The following is a 17,466-nucleotide window of genomic DNA, read 5'->3' as shown; positions in this document are numbered from 1 at the left end:
GGGGTGGTCTTCCCCCTGAATCAGTAGGGAGCCAACACCACTGGATCTCCCTCCTTAAAACCCACTTCTTAGAGCCATCCTCCCCTGTGGAATTCTTGCCTGATTTACTGCATACTCTGGGAGGAAGGAGCTAAAGAGGACGCCAAATATCAGAGCTCTGAGAAGGGACCACGGCTGTGTTTTTATATTGCCAAAGTATCTGCATAGGGGCTATAGGGAACAGCCAAGATAACTAAATAGCACAGAAGGACAGCTTTTATGGCTAGCCACAACAGGTACATTAACAGCGTCCATTCCCCAAGTGATCATCCTGCTGACCTGGATAACAGAGGCCATGGGACTTCCCTGAATTCGTTCCTGTTTAAACTAGAGCAGGTCTTCTAGAAAAACAGCCAACTATGATTTTTAACATTTGCTAGTGATGGAGAATCCACCCTAACCCTGGGTAAGTTGTTCCAGTGTTTAATTACCTCCCTGTTAAAAATGTGCACCTTTAATGCTAGTCTAAGGCTGTCCATTTTCAACTTCTAGCCATTAGCTCTTGTTATGGTTTTGTCTGCTAGACTGAAGCAGCCTCTAATATCAAATTTCTGTTCCCCACATAGGTATTTACAAACGGTGATCGTCACCCCTTAACAGTCTCTTTCATCAGCTAAACCGATTGAGCTCCGTGAGTTTGTTACTATTAGGCATGGCTTCCAATCAATTGATCATTCTCATGGCTCTTCTTTGAACCTTCTACGCTCCCACAGGGTTGCATAGGTGTAAGTGGGAGACAGGGTGATGCATGCGGGGAGCGGGAGTGGGAGGGGAAAAACTCAGTTATACTCTGAGATCGCAGACTGAGACGGAAAACCCAACTGGAAGCATAGCTAAGCTGAGAGTCACTGAGGGATATTAAACTGACACAGGTGTCTCACCTGAACCCAGCCGTGCAGCTTTCCAGTGAGTGGGAAGGAAAAGCAAGTGCCTCTGGGGTGCTTTGAAATACCAAGGCTCTACCATTACATAGTTCCACTGTATAGAAAGAAAGGCAGTTATTTTTCGATCAAACAGGAAACAACTCATAAGGGAACTGGCTTCTTTTGGAATGGCCTTAAAGGACTCTTCCTGCTCTGATGCATGGCCTTTCCAGGTGCGTAGGAAGTACCACAATGGCAGATGTACTAGATGACGTTAAAAAAGTCCTTGTGCCATATAACGGCTACTGCTGTGTTGGCAGCACATTGGGTGAACACAGCACATTGGGTGAATGCGGCGGTGCCCTAGCCAGGGGTTGACCCAATGAGGGGGGGAGAGGTCTCCAGCCGGAAGAAGAGCCGAGGCAGAGGACGGAGCGGGGCAGGATCCCGCGTGGTGGGGAAAGTGGGATTCCTCTCGAAAGGTAGCCTGGAAAAGGTGGGCCTAGCAGCCCTGAATCTTTAGCAATGAATGTAGATTCCTTTTGCACCGATTCCCCATGGGTTAGACAACGTGAGGCAGATTACAGAATGGGAGAATCACTCTGGTGAAAAAGCACCTCTAGCTCAGGGGCTCCCCCGCTGCCCAAAGGAAGCCCTGAGGGCCAGGGTGAATGAAGACGAGACCGCTCTGCTGCCACCCAGGGTTACAATACACTGGGGCTCAAAGGGGTCTTCCGGAGGGCAGTTTCCTACCTACTGGGTTTAATGGCCGGATCCAGCCGTCACCATGAAAGGGAACTGCTCTAATATTGGAGAGTGCGGAACATACGTCAGCAGGGGTATTGTGCAGTCTAATTAACTTGTGGAGCAGTCTGAGATGGTGGGATGGAAAGTTCTGTAGAAGGGCAACGTATTTTTATGAATATTATTGCTACTGTGTTAATGGGCAGGACAAGGGGCAATGGGTTCAAACTACAGCATGGTAGATTAAATCTCAGGAAAAACTTCCTAACTGTAAGAACAGTAGGACAATGGCACAGAGGCCTAGGGAGGTTGTGGAAGCTCTGTCACTGGAGGTTTTCAAAAGGAGGCTGGAGCCATCTGTCTTGGATGGTTTAGCCACAACAAATCTGACATCTTGGCAGGCCGTTAGACTAGGTGACCCTTGTGGTCCCTTCTAACCCTTTGGCTCTATGAATGACTAGCTGCTCCTTTACGATGAGCATCTTGCTGAGGCTACTTGGGTTTACATCTGGTTTAAGTCTGGTCAGGTTCCTTTTTGCCATGGATCCAAGACTCCATAACATCCTTCCAGCTACCGTTGGGAAGGCTGATGCTGTCTCAGCTTCCTAGCATCCCCCCTTTTCCATTCTGGTGGCCTCAACAGCTGTTCTCGGTGACTGGGTTCCCTTGAACACCTCAAGGTAATGGCCGGGACAGTACTCAGAGCGTACACTTAAATGGCACGGACAAGACGGTATGTTCCAGAGTGAAGATAAACCACATGTGCTGCAATTAATGGCTTGTCGTGTTGGCCGAGCTCCGAGTTCTCTCTCTGATGCTACCTGATTTCCACTGTACCCTTGGGGACAGATTCAGCAGAGTGGCCCCGAAGAGGTGCACAAAGTCAATTACTTTTCCAAGGGTTTGTAAAGCTACTACTTGGGGGAAGGAGATGGGGGCAGTGGGAGGGGAAGTAATGCAAATGACAATACAGGGGAGGGGATGTAAGCCTGCATTGCGCCTCAGTTTCCCCCAAATAAAAAGGATAAGACTTACCCATGAGAATGAGTGAGGGGAGCTCTGAGGCACATGATCATCTGCTCTAATCTCCTTTGAGACTCTCAAGTGCTATAGCCGTGCAAAAAGTTCTATTAACAGCAGTACATTGGTAGTATGTTAGCAGTCATCCAGTCTTTAAAGCAGCTGGTAAGCAGTTTATTTACGAGAAAAAAAATGACGTGTTTCCCTGGGCCAAGACCAGCAATGTCCTTCCCAAGCCTGTGTAAGAAGGAAAGCAATCTCAAGAAGTGAAAGCTTGGGAAGAGGGTTATGATACCAAAGGAGTGTTGGCCAGTGGGTAGTGCAGGGGTCTGGGAGCTAGGACTCATGGGTCCCATGACCAACTTTGCCACTGACTTGCTATGAGAATTGGGGCAAGTCACTTAGCCCTTCTGTGCCTGTTTACACATCTGCAAAATGGAATTAATTATAGAATATCAGGGTTGGAAGGGACCTCAGGAGGTCATCTAGTCCAACCCCCTGCTCCAAGCAGGACCAATCCCCAATTTTTGCCCCAGATCCCTAAATGGCCCCCTCAAAGATTGAGTTCACAACCCTGGGTTTAGCAGGCCAATGCTCAAATCACTGAGCTATCCCTCCCCCCATTATACTCCCCTGCCTCTTGGGGGACGACTGATTCCCTAGTGTCTGTAAATCACTTTGAGATCCTCTGATGAAAAGTAAGACGCATTGTTATAGTTCTGAAGTGAAGTGGACACTTTGAATTTTTCCTGTGCACACTGAGGCCTGGTCTATGCTTAGAGCTTAGGTCAGCTTAGCCATGGCTCTCAGGGGTGTGAAAAATCCATGCCGCTGACCGCTGTAGCAAAGCTGAGCTTGTAGATGCAGCTAGTTTGATGAAAGGATGCTTCCTCCGACCTCGATACCATTGCTGGGAGAGGTGGTTTTCCTACAGTGATAGAAAAGACCCTTCCATCAGTACAGACAGCGTCTACACTACAGGTTACGCTGACATACCTATGTGGCGTAGCTACGCTGCTCTAGCCCCTGTAGCGTAGACAAGCCTTAGTAATCAACGAGAAGCGCAGTAACCAACAGCCGGGCACATACAGGTCATTGGCTCCCAAGGCAGTTTTGTTATTCTAGGTTGCTCACAAGTGCTGAATTGGATGGCTCTGCTGCACTGTACATGCTGGTTTATTAGTGCAAGCTGGCCCAGGAGCACTGCACACACTTGCTTGTTAGCAAAGGGTAGATGAGGAGGGCTGGGCTGAGGCCAAAAGGTTGTTATTTTAGTGTTGGTCATCCTGGCAAGTGCTGGGCTGCTGTTCCGGGTGCCTTTATTTTAAAGACAGCAGAGGTGTCTGATTGCAAATCATTCAACTAGGGAGAATTAGCTACATGGCTGTAAAGAAATTTGCCAAGGTAGGAATTTGAGCGTTATCCGTACCCTGTTCCCATCCCCACAGACAAGAGCCCTGCAGCTGGGGACCACAAAACTAAGCATCTGGCAGACACTGAGCATGCTTGACCCAGCCTCTGAGCTGGGCTCAGCACTGCCAGCTGGTTGGGATCAACAGGAAGGGCACAACCACCGGGCATACCTCTCAAGAGCCCCCTGCTGTGCAGGACATCCCACAGCTGGCTCCGATTTTTGAAGTTGCCCCATGGTCCCACACGGCCATTGGAAAGTCCCGGGGTCATACGGGATGGGGGAGTCAGGTCAGTGTTCCCACCGGCAGATGCTGTCTGTTTTTGGGGCAGGGCCCCACTGGGGGTGGAAAGTTCCCCTATGTCGTTGCCTGCCCTAGTTTGGGAACACTGGGCAGGGCAGCTGTGTGTTGGGGGGTTGAGGCTCCTTGCCTGTGGCTCGGCACACGTATGTCACGGTGGAGAGCTCACTGTTGAACCTGTTGCTGCAGAACACTGCCCCCCCCCTTCCCCCGACTCAATTTCCCCACCACACTGACAACGTGCTGCCAAAAATCACGTGGAGGGGTTGGGGCTGAGAAACAGCTTGTTTGAAAGGGCCAGGGTGTGATCAGGGATTGCACATCCCCATACAACTGAGTCATTAGGAGCAGCTGCCCCAGAAACCTGGATCACTGCAAGGGAGTAGGGTGGTGGGGAGAGAGGAAAGGGGAGCGACATTGTCTCCTTTCCCATACGGGACCTGGGAGGGATCCGGCTGAAATCAGTCTGTGCCCGGGCTGCCATAGCAAGGATTCTGCAAGGAAACTCTGCTTTAATAGTGCAGGGAGTTGGCAAACCCCCTCCAATAAAAACATGTGGCCTAGGACCTCGCCCAGGGCGGGGTGCCATGGGACTCCACAAAGGGTCACTAACCAGGGCCATGCCCCTCATTGCAAGGCTCGCTGCCCCTGCTGCAGAGACCTGGGCCACCAGGCAGGACCTCTGGAGGCTGGTGCCCCCGACCCCTAGCAGGGCAGCCCCATCCCCATGGCGAGGCAGGAGTCGCCCACACCCTGCTTCGCCTTCCCCTCTAGTCTGTCCTCCGGCGCTCGCCGTCGCCCGGCCTTGAGGGGGCGGGGCGCAGGCTGTGGCAGCCCCAAGATGGCGGCGGCTCCGGCGGGGGGCGCGTCCGATGCCCAGGCGCGGTTCGGCCGCTCGGTGAAGGGGCTGCTGATCGACAGGGTGACCGGCTGCGGCACCGACGTGATCGCCCTCACCAAGCAGGTGCTGAAAGGCTCGCGGAGCTCCGAGGTGAGGGCCCGCCGCCGGGACTACAACACCCAGCATGCAGCGCGCCAGCCGCGGGGTGTGCTGGGAAGTGTAGTCCGGCTGGGAAGCCGGGGCTCGTGGCCTCTGGGTCCGGCTGGAGCGGGGTCAAAATGTCACGTCGGTGCCTTGTGCTGCGGGACACGCCCAGCGGGGCTTGGGCGGAGCAGTGCATGCTGGGAACTGCCCCCTGCCCTGGGGGCTCCCCAGCCTCTTCCCCCCCTGGCCTGAGAAGGGGGCCGAGGTCTGGCTGGAGCGACCTGCTCCTCCCCTCCCTGGTCTCTTTCCCCCTCTCCGCTCCGAGCACCCCGGGCATCCCTGCGGCGGATTGGGACCCCGCAGGTGTCCCCTTGCGAGCTGCGCCCAGGTCGGCCCCATCAGTGGGGCCCTCCTGAGCCTGGTGGGGCTGCCCCAGCTACCCGTCCCAATCGGAGGGGTCGAGTGTGACTCAGATCTCCCGCAAAACACCCGTGGGGGGCTCTGGATTAATACAGCTCGTGTGCGTTGGACACAGGCCCTGACCTGGAGCCTTCCGCCCGGGAGCAGTCACTCTGCCCCCTCCTTGGTCAGAGCATAATCTGCCCTGTGGGACACGGCCCAGGGGATGAATGAGAACCTGATGTGGGTGTGGAGCGCTGACTCAGAACGCACACGGGCAACCTTGACCTCAGGAAACCCATCCCGTGAGTATGCTGTCCAGAGCTGGCCAGCATTTGGTGTCTTCGCTGCATTGGAGACCTGGAGCCTGGCCGTCCTCAAATCCCAAGAGTTAGGGAGTGGAAAATACTTCCGGACCCAGAGATGGCAGATCCCCAAGTCCAGCATACCCCCTATTTAGTCAAACGGGTTTTTATTGCCGAACCATTCTTGAGTGCACTGGCTGCTGCGTTTGCCTACACCATCACCGTCACTGCTGACACCATGTCTCACTGTAAAACACATTGTCACCTCTTTTGTGAAAGATGCTGCAGGAAACCCCATTCTCTGCTGGTCTGTTTCATCCAAGGCATGATCGTTGCAGAGTTAATCCCAGTGAAATGAATTCCCAATTCAATCAGTTCTGTGTGCTGATCTGTTGAGTGGCAGCCACAAGAAATCCCCGGTGGCCCGGGACTTCTGCCTGCAGTTTGCGTGTCTGTTTTTCAGCTCCTGGGTCATGCGGCTAGAAACATGGTGATGCAAGAAGATGCCATCCTGCACTCGGAAGATGTAAGGAACGTTTATCTGCTGAAGTAATGGCATTTCTGATTAATAGGAATCACTGGATTTTGGCACAGAGCATGGGGCTGCAAGGCAGTGCAGAGTACGGAAGGGGAATCTTGTGGCTGAAGTACAGAGCTAGGAGTCATAAGAACGGCCAGACTGGGTCAGACCAATGGTCCATCTAGCCCAGTATCCTGTCTTCCGACAGTGGCCAATGCCAGGTGCCCCAGAGGGAATGAACAGAACAGGTAATCAAGTGATTCATCCTCTGTTGCCCATTTCCAGCATCTGGCAAACAGAGGCTGGGAACACTTCAGAGCATGGTTTTGGAGACCTGGGTTCTGTTTCTGGCTCTGCTGTCAATTTTCTGCATGAACTTGGGCATGTCATTTATGGCCTAATTTCAGGAGGTGCTGAGCACGCACAGCTCCCATTGAAGTCCGTGAAAATCAGGCACTTAATCTCTCCAGGCCTCAGTTTCCTTGTCTGTAAAATGGTGATAATGTCCCCTGACCTCTCAGGGGTGTTGTTAAGCTCAGTTCACGGGGACTTGAAAAGCACTCTGAGATCGTGGCATGGACGGTGCTATAGAAGTGCAGATTATTACTCTTTTGTTGTAGTGTAGTTCTTTCTAATAGAGCTCACTATAGGCCAGTCTTGCATTGGTGCAGTGGGATGGGCTTGCTACATCTAGGAATTCTTCACCGAACTTGCCAGCTATGATTTCCTGAACTGCAGAGGCAAAACTGTGGGATTCCCCTGAAGCTCACAACACCAGAATCCTTCCTAGTAGACACAGTAGCTTGGACCTCAAGAGCGGTAATAGTAGTTTGTGCTGAATTATCCCATTACTGAAGGGCTTCAGAGTCTTTATTATTGTTGCACCCTTTCTAGCCTACCCTCTGCAGACTTATATTTCACCTCCTGTAGGCCCCTGGCTTGTTACACTTCATGACACTGACGGATGAGTGAAGTCCTGAAGTGAAATTTGCTAGATCAGGTAGAAATGACCCCTTTGCTGTTTTCTGGACTTGTTTACTCTCTCACATCTTGTGGGAGAATATTTGCTTTCAAGGGAGGCAGCTCCACACAGTAGTATTCCAGGATTGGTGAGCTTGTCCTTGCAAGGTCAAAATGACCAGGCAAGAAGCAGTGGCCTGAAGCTAATGCAGGAGATGTTTAGTTCTGAATAACACAAGCCTCTGGGCAGTGGATTAGGCTCACAAGGGAGCTGGTCAAGGCAGTAGCACGGCAGAGATTTGAGAGCTGGCTGGATACAGCGTTAGTGGGAATGATGTAGTGTTTAACAGGGCTGAATGCAAGAGGTCAGGCCGATGAGCCCAATCCAAGTGCAAGGCGCGTTTATTTGACCTTGCCTCCTCTAACAGAAACACATAGCAACGTGTGTGTGTATTTTTTAAAATCCTACCAAAATACGACCCTTCCCTGCATCCTGGGGAGAGAGTGAGAGAACAAACCACACACGATAGATGTCAGTCCCATCACTTAATGCACTAATGGAAAGTGCTCAGGTGCTGCCAAGATGAGCGCAGCAAAAGAGCCTGAAAAGAGCAGAGGAGAAATGGTCTTTTCAGGGTTATCTGTGATAGTTGTTCAAGAGCTTCCCTGAGGTAGCTGGGTTTCAGGGTGAGGGAGGTGAACTTTTCCCGTGCAGCCTATAAACTCCATTGGGTTGCGATGAGGGACGGGGAGGGGGGGAAAAGCTGCTGCAGGAATATGCAGAGTTGTCATCATTCTAGAACAGCTCACACTAATTCTGCCGAGATGCTCAGGACAGATGCTTAGGGACCGAATGGCTAGGCAGCAGTTCTGCAGAAAAGGACCTAGGGGTGACAGTGGACGAGAAGCTGGATATGAGTCAGCAGTGTGCCCTTGTTGCCAAGAAGGCCAATGGCATTTTGGGATGTATAAGTAGGGGCATAGCGAGCAGATCGAGGGATGTGATCGTTCCCCTCTATTCGACATTGGTGAGGCCTCATCTGGAGTACTGTGTCCAGTTTTGGGCCCCACACTTCAAGAAGGATGTGGATAAATTGGAGAGAGTCCAGCGAAGGGCAACAAAAATGATTAGGGGTCTGGAACACATGAGTTATGAGGAGAGGCTGAGGGAGCTGGGATTGTTTAGCCTGCAGAAGAGAAGAATGAGGGGGGATTTGATAGCTGCTTTCAACTACCTGAAAGGGGGTTCCAAAGAGGATGGCTCTAGACTGTTCTCAATGGTATCAGATGACAGAACGAGGAGTAATGGTCTCAAGTTGCAGTGGGGGAGGTTTAGATTGGATATTAGGAAAAACTTTTTCACTAAGAGGGTGGTGAAACACTGGAATGCGTTACCTAGGGAGGTGGTAGAATCTCCTTCCTTAGAGGTTTTTAAGGTCAGGCTTGACAAAGCCCTGGCTGGGATGATTTAACTGGGAATTGGTCCTGCTTCGAGCAGGGGGTTGGACTAGATGACCTTCTGGGGTCCCTTCCAACCCTTATATTCTATGATTCTATGACAGAGAAGGTCCGTAATTCCTCATTTTGTGCTTTGCAGAGTCTAAGGAAGATGGCTATCATAACCACTCATCTCCAGTACCAGTAAGTAGGGAGCACTGGGTACTCTGGGTTTTGGGGGGCTGATCTCATGGAAACCCCTTTCATTCCCCTTAAAGGCCCCACATTTTGGTGGCTTTGCATGGAGCCTGGTCTGAGCGCTGGCCAAAATGGGGCATTCCAGCATGAGGGAGGGCTCCTGTCCTCCTCTCTGCTGGGACTGAGCAGGCCACGGTTTGGAACCCTCTATCACTAGCTCACCATGCTGGCCTACAGTTTGTTAAAGGGACATTGTTCAGATAAAAAACATTGCAACGTCCCCTTCGGTGTTAAGTGTTGGTGCTAAACTGCATGAGCCATGGTCACTTGAATGAGTCACATGGGATAGAATCAGACAAGTGCCAGCAAAAAATCTCCATATTCAACATGATGCTTTCTAGCTCTAGGCTACCAGTATGAATTAGAATCATAGAACCATAGAATATAAGGGTTGGAAGGGACCCCAGAAGGTCATCTAGTCCAACCCCCTGCTCGAAGCAGGACCAATTCCCAGTTAAATCATCATTCTGTCCAGGACGCTAGTCACCTGTAGTCATCACCATGTGATGGCTGTTCGGTGTGTGTGAGACATGAGTTGATGAGTCTCCATCAAGTTCCTAGTGGGTGAGGGCGTCCGCACCTCTGCACGCATACACACACGCACCCCCATTAGCAATCAGCTGAGGACTGAATAGGTCATGGAGACAGGACTCCCCTCTCACCTGAAGAGGTTGTCCTCCAGGTCAGGGTTGAGACATGGTGCCAGGGCAGTGTGGGGGCAGCTTGCCCTGCTGCTGCCCCTGCTGGGCCTGTTCTAAAGACAAATTGATGGTTTCAGTTTTCGGAGCAGTCAGTCAAGCCCCTTTTACCAGCACTTAATTAGCCCTGTTGCTATTTTTCCAACAATACTTTTTCTCTTCTTTCCTCGTCTAGACAAGAAGCTATTCAGAAGAAGTGAGTATAGCCTGTTTTATTAGCCGATTTATTAAGCTTACACCTCTCTTGCTAACCCTCAGCAGATAGTCCATGTTGATTCCCTCTCGTAGTTTGCATGATGCCTGGCTGGATTTTCTATTTTCAGCAAGTAAATCTGCAATGACATGAAGGCAGCATATCCTAGCAATGGCGTGATGTTTTCTTTTCTCCAGAGGAAGTTGAATGTGGCCCCAAGGTACAAAGAAGGGAACGATCAGCTCATAAACTTAGCGGGGTCACACTAGGTCATTGCTTGGATAAGGAACCTCCAAGGAAAACTCAGGGTGCTGCATGAAGTCATGTTGATGACTCAGTAGGGGGCGATCTTTCCTCTCTCAGGGATGCTGTACTGTTAGCGGGGATTTGGATGAGATACAACACCAAGGCACTGATTGCTCATGATCACTTGCGCTTTTTGCAGGAGTCGGGTGTTCATCCTAGTATCCTGGCCAAGTTCCTATCTCAAGCTCCCATCACCATGGTATCTTAGCAGCAGTGTAAGGGGAGAAAGGGGGAAAAATGCAAGTAACATTTTGAAATTGGAAATGGAAATGTACTTTTTGTTTTGAATTTTTTCATTGCAAAAATGAAAAAAAAAACCCTGAAATTCTGAATGAAACAAAATTTTTCTTTTAAAATTTGTTATGAAGAAATTTAAGTTGCCACCAACCCTACTCATTCTCTCCGCAACTAGTAATTTCGTTTGTGAAGTCCTTTGTGATCCTTCCAGATGAAATGCACTAGGCATCGTAAGCCAGATCCTGGTTGCTCTTTATTCCACGCTTGGGGTCCAGTTTAGCTCTGGCATAAGTGGATGGAGCCCTCATTGCCTCCTAGGTGCATTATGCCCACTTGTATCAGGGCTCAGTTTAGTCCCCCTGTCTGACATTCAGCGTCTCAGCAGGGTTTAAGTAGAATATGCAGGTCACTTGGGATCTTTGTAACTGTTCCTCACTTGCCACTGTTTCTGATCTGTGATGGTTTTTGAGCAAAAGAAAAGCTTTGCTTTGTGCTTATAGATGTGCTGAGTTATTTTGGCTTTGGTCCAGTCACAGGCTTTGTAGACAATTCGCCTTTGTGATGGCATGTGGTATGGGTTGGATGATTCATAGATTCTAAGGCTAGAAGGGACCAATTTGATCATCTAGTCTGACCTCCTGTATAACACAGGCCACAGAACGTCCCCAAAATAATTCAGAGAACAGAAAAACATCCCATCTTGATTTAAAAATGGTCAGAGATGGAGAATCCACCACGACCCTGGGTAAATTGTTCCAATGGTTAATTACACTCACTGTTAAAAATTTACGTCTTATTTCCAGTCTGAATTTGTCTAACTTCCAGCTGTTGGATTGCATTATACCTTCCTCTGCTAGATTGAAGACCCCATTATTAAATATTTGTTCCCCATGTGGATACTTATAGATGGTGATCAAGTCACCCCTTAACCTTCTCCTTGTTAAGCTAAATAGATTAAGCTCTTTGAGACTATAACTATAGGGCATGTTTTCTAATCCTTTAGTCATTCTCATGGCTCTTGTCTGATTCACAAGGTATTTTCCCCTCCTAACTTCTTCAACAGAGCAGTTCTGTTCCCTCATGCACAAGTGGTAATGGCATGTGCATCTATTTAGCAACCAAAACACAGAGATTTGGGGAGCTGATCTGACTTTGAACACTTCCGTCTGTCTGGTCCCCAGTGTCGAGCATTCATCAAATCTGCAGGACCAGCTGAGTCACCTTCTGAAATGAAGCAGGAGAACCGAAATACCCAGCACACCTAGCGGGAGCTGATGGGACGACCTGTGTCGGTGGAGCTTCAGAGTCTCTTCCTGCTTCCGCAGTTACATTGCAAGGCTGAGCTGTGCTGAAAGTCAGTTGTGAAAATGCAGCGTGTGTGGTACTGAACGTGCAGGGCTGTGGATAGGCGTGGGACGGCTCTGTAACCTGCTCATCACAAACTCTCTCCCTATACCGAAGGCTAGATCACTTGCTTGCGCTTAATTTAAAGCAGACTTTACCAAAACCTTCCTGTGACTAACACTGTTCATGTCTGTTTTCTTTTCTATGCAAAGTACTATTTGAATAGGGGTTTTCCTTTCCCCAAGGCATTGCGCATGTTCAGCTAATGAATCAAAGGCAATGTCTGTTATTATTTATAGTCAGCCAAACACGTGACTTGGGTCCCATTCAAACCCATATAGCTTTCCTGGGCCCTCTGCTCTAGGGTGAATTCCCCCATCTATAATTTCTGCTGAATATAGAGCTGTTCTTCACAGAGTTAACAGGTGCGGTGATGGAGATGCGCTGCCCAGTGTTCTTCACACAAGTTTACAATCCCCACCCGCAAAGTACAGAAAGCAGGGCCAGCATTTTCACATGGGAACCTACATTCACATTTCGACACATAAACAACCTTCTTGTTTTTTCTGGAGAATTGAGCAGCCACCACTACAAGTTTGGTCAGTGGGAGCTGCATACACACATCACCTTTGGAAATCAGTTGCTTAAATATGGCTTTAGGGAACCTAATATGGGCCAGAATTTTCAAACCCAGGTGTGTAGGTACATACAGTATCTGACGACTTGCCTGGCCCTTTGTCACCTGGGTGTCATGAATGTCATTAGCGCTGTACTGGTCCTTTGTCACCTGTCCAATAGGATATCTGTTTCATGAATGTCATTAGCACTGTACTGTTCCTTAGTTTCTGTATATAATCTAAAACACAGGGTTGGAATGTTGTATCTTTTGCCAGTACATCTGCTGTCTGTTTTGGCCTTGAACTGCATTCTTCCTATTTCATTGCTGTTATGGCTCTTGATCAAGCAGCCTTGGATTCATTCTGTAACTCTGTACAGAATCAGTAAACTATTCAGATATACAGCTGTGAGGTACTAATAGTGTGTTTTAAAGGATGCCATCAATGGACCTGCTTCCATTAAACTCAGTGGCAAAGCTCCCATTGACTTTAATTTGGGTCCAAGACAAATATGTTGTCTGTGGTTGCTTTTCCATGTTACTAATAGCCTCTCCACTTAGTCATAGGAGAAGCACTTTATTCACTGACTGTGCTTTTCATCACTTTTTAGAAATTCCATGGAGCTTGATCAGTGAGATGAGATGAAATATTTCTATATGATGATGATTCTATAGGGAGAGAGAAGACCTATTTCTATGGGCGAAAGAGACAAGCTGTCGAGCTATGCAGATGGGGTGCTGGAACAATTTGTAGAGTGGGGGAGCTGAGATCCATTGAACCAGACTGTAATCCCTGTCTATTATGGAAACCACTTCAAGCCAGGGGGTACTGCAGCACCCCTAGTTCCAGCATCTATGTATGCAGAGCTTTCCTTTGGGTCTGTTTCAGAAGTCAGTTTCACTTGTGAGTCTCTTGTGCAGTGCAGTTAGGTTGGGCTTTCTACATGGCAGAGGAAGGTTTAAAAAACACACATGCTGTTTTGATTGATTATTTTTTAATTCTGAGAAGATTTGCATTCCTATTTAGATATTTTTAATCTCTTTTTTTAATATAAAGCCTATAGTGAGAGTGTCATTATGATACAGTGCTATAGCTAGCTGCTGAGGAGAACTAGTCCAGAGGATACTGGCAGATCCAATGACCTGAATAGGTTGACGGTTAGTGCTATATCTTATGTTATGCTTGCTCCTTCTGCACATGGTGTGTTAGGTTAATTGTTAAGAAAAGCCCAGAGAGGAATTTAAAAATTGCTGTTTTTATGCAACACTAAATTCAGTTGCATAAAGAGGCATATTCTGCATTTGTTCCAGAGCAGCACCTGCATCCAGCTGTCCCTTGCATGATATTGAATGGCGCGCACTTGACCAATGGAAACCATCACGAGAACAAACTCATTGGCTAATCAGTGATCCTGAGCAGGATGCTTACCTAGCAACTACTGAGAGCAGAATAATCTTTCTTTGGGCCTCTGACACACCACAGCTCATTCAGCCCTTAGACACACCAGTTAACTCCAGTAGCCTAACTGGGAGCTGTGCATGCAGCTCTGAGAGCAGAATATAGCTCCAAGTCCCTGTAAGTGCTGACACCTGCTTTGTAAAAACAAAAATTATCTTGACTCTTACTCAAACTGCAACAGCTGCTGCCTTGAAATTCCAGACCCTAGGCAGGCTAGTTATTGAATGTGGAGGTCAAGGATTTTCTTTCACCAGTTTCCCTTTGCAGTGTTTCTCCCCATGTCATCCTGCCGGTCTGTCATCTCAAGATGAACATCTGCAGCATTGCTTTGTTGGGTGAGAAGGGCTGAACCATTCCATCTTTTCCTGGTACATGTGTGACAGTCAGGATCCAGACACCCCATGGGAGAACAGAAGGTTTAAACCCCAGACATGAACTGTTGAACCAACTGATTGCACATTGTACTATAGAAGTGTATCAGGGAAGGTCGTTTCTGAAAGCGGGTAATTCTCTGAACTTGTTGGTCATTATGAGATATTTATACAGATTGGTTATTCATTTATATATCTGTGGATATAGAAAACTCTGCTTGTAAACTTCTGCTCCACTTCACAGCAGAGCAGTAAGGCTGGGAGGGGCATCTCCCAAGCCAGTTTACACAAAGCTAAGGCCATGCCGCTGTAAGAGTACTCATGTAGCTGCGTTATGCCGATGGGGGAGAGCTCTCCCATCAACCTAATAAAACCAGCTCAATGAGAAACGGTAGCTCTGTCAGTGGGAGAGTGTCCTGCTGACATAGTGCTGTGCACGTGAGCTCTTATGCTGACAAACCTTATGTCACTTGGGTATGTGTTTTTCACAGCCCTGAGGGACAAAAGTTTTGCCAACATAAGTGTTAGTGTAGACTTGGCCCAGCTTCGGGTACCCATCTGTTGTCTAGCCCAGGAAATGGTGGATCATTAAAGTTAATGGAAAGACATTGAGACATCCTGGCTAGAGTTTCTTCCATTCTAAATAACCATGAGTAAGGCTGCATGTGTCATGGGACCTCTGTGACTTCTGCAGTGGCCAGTGTGGCTGGCTCCAGAGCTGCCCGAACAGCTTGGTCAGCCCTGGGCCAGCAGCAGTTTGGGTGTGGGAAGGTGCTATGGGCTGTGGCAGGGGGATGGGGTACAGGGTGATGCTTACCTCTGGGGCGTGGGGGGGGGGGCTCCCCAGGAGCGGCTGTCATGTCCCTGCAGCTCCTAGGCGGAGGGACCAGGGGGCTCTGTGTGCTGCTCCTGCCTGCAGGTACCACCCCGCAGCTCCCATTGGCTGCAGTTCCCAGCCAATGGGAGCTTTGGAGGCGGCGCTTGTGTCAGGGGCAGCGTGCAGAGCCCCCCATGCCTTTGCTGCCCCTAGGAGCTGCAGGGACATGCCGGCTGCTTCTGGGGAGCTGCGTGGAGAGCCTGCCAGCCCTCCCCCCAGCAGCGGTCCAGTGGGAGTCCCAGGCCGTGTGCTGCTGCCCGGCCCAGCATCAGCAGGGGTCCCGGGCTGTGTGCCGCCACCTGCTTCCCCCCCCCCGCACCCACAGCGCCCTTTGTCCACCCCAAAAGAGCACCCGCTGCCCCTTGGCCCAAGTTTTAATCAGGGGTATATAGTATAAGTCATGGGCAGGTCACGGGCCGTGAATTTTTGTTTACTGCCTGTGACCTGTCCATGACTTTTACTAAAAATACCCCTGACTAAAACATAGCCTTAACCATGAGTCACGGTGCCAGGAGAGACAAAAAAGCGGGGGAAGGGAAAGGGAGACTTGAAACTGAAGTCTTCCAGAAACAGGGACAGGCTGTAGGCGGGATACTCTCTGTGAAATGCTGGATCCTCTATATAGTTAGGAGGTATGCTGGGATCCTTCAAAGGCAATAGGTAGCTTGTATGAGAAAAAGGATTTTATCTACAATGGAAGCGTAAAGTCTAAAGTTTCCTCTGCATGTTTATTTGCTGTGGAACTTGTACATGTTTGCTTCCCTTACTATTTCGTCATTGAGTCTGTGGTTAGTCTATTAAATTAACTTTTTGTTTATTTTTACCCCCAAGCAGGTCTCTGTTGTACAAACTGTTGGGGCGGGTGTACCAAAGTAAACTGGTATCTGGGGGCTGGTTTCACACCTTCAGGGATGATGAACTGGAGGGGAAAAGTCTGAGGGTCTGTCAGTTAAGAACCTGGAAGATCAGATTTGGGGAGACATGGGATTAAGGGCTGTTGGTGTTACCTTACAAGGAGTAACTAGGCTGCTGGACGTCGGGGTGAGACCTTGTGCTTGTGGGCTGGCTACTGGGATCTGAGTCATAGCTGCATTAAGGTACCCCAAGGTTATAGGGCAGGTGTTGACAGCTTTACGTGTGCTTTACGTGTCTGGGTGAGCCCCAAAATGTCACAACATGCCTGTTGGCCCCAAGGTGCTACATCACCACCACCACCTTTCCAGTAGATGTGGAGGACTGGATTGCCTGCAGACACCATCACCAATGTTCCTAAATCAGCCATAGCATCATAGAATCATAGAATATCAGGGTTGGAAGGGACCTCAGGAGGTCATCTAGTCCAACCCCCTGCTCAAAGCAGGACCAACCCCAACTAAATCATCCCAGCCAGGGCTTTGTCAAGCCTGACCTTAAAAACTTCAAAGGAAGGAGATTCCACCACCTCCTTAGGTAACGCATTCCAGTGCTTCACCACCCTCCTAGTGAAAAAGTTTTTCTTAATATCCAACCTAAACCTCACACACTGCAACTTGAGACCATTACTCCTTGTTCTGTCATCTGCTACCACTAAGAACAGTCTAAATCCATCCTCTTTGGAACCCCCTTTCAGGTAGTTGAAAGCAGCTATCAAAACCCCCCTCATTCTTCTCTTCCGCAGACTAAATAATCCCAGTTCCCTCAGCCTCTCCCCATAAGTCATGTGTTCCAGTCCCCTAATCATTTTTGTTGCCCTCCGCTGGAAGTTTTCCAATTTTTCCACATCCTTCTTTTAGCGTGGGGCCCAAAACTGGACACAGTACTCCAGATGAGGCCTCACCAATGTCAAATAGAGGGGAATGATCACGTCCCTCGATCTGCTGGCAATGCCAGCTTCTCGTCATATCCAGCTTCTCGTCCACTGTCACCCCTAGGTCCTTTTCTGCAGAACTGCTGCCTAGCCATTCGGTCCCTAGTCTGTAGCGGTGCATGGGATTCTTCCGTCCTAAGTGCAGGACTCTGCACTTGTCCTTGTTGAGCCTCATCAGATTTCTTTTGTCCCAATCCTCTAATTTGTCTAGGGCCCTCTGTATCCTATCCCTACCCTCCAGCGTATCTACCTCTCCTCCCAGTTTAGTGTCATCTGC

General features: G+C 49.2%; 1 protein-coding gene across 1 annotated transcript; it reads left to right on the top strand.

Annotated features, from left to right (window-relative positions):
* Positions 1-4,965: 4,965 nt before the first annotated feature.
* Positions 4,966-13,041, top strand: BORCS7 (BLOC-1 related complex subunit 7). The gene is made up of 6 exons (XM_048858189.2): positions 4,966-5,042; positions 5,126-5,369; positions 6,531-6,593; positions 9,145-9,188; positions 10,116-10,136; positions 11,858-13,041. Exons 1-6 carry the CDS (start codon positions 4,966-4,968, stop codon positions 11,907-11,909), a joined length of 501 nt encoding a protein of 166 aa, XP_048714146.1. The 3' UTR covers positions 11,910-13,041.
* Positions 13,042-17,466: the final 4,425 nt, after the last annotated feature.

Source organism: Caretta caretta, chromosome 7 (assembly GCF_965140235.1).
Source record: "Caretta caretta isolate rCarCar2 chromosome 7, rCarCar1.hap1, whole genome shotgun sequence".
Lineage (NCBI taxonomy): Eukaryota > Metazoa > Chordata > Testudines > Cheloniidae > Caretta > Caretta caretta.
The sequence above is the reverse complement of the archived record's forward strand: the minus strand, read 5'-3'. Positions and strand labels throughout refer to the sequence as shown.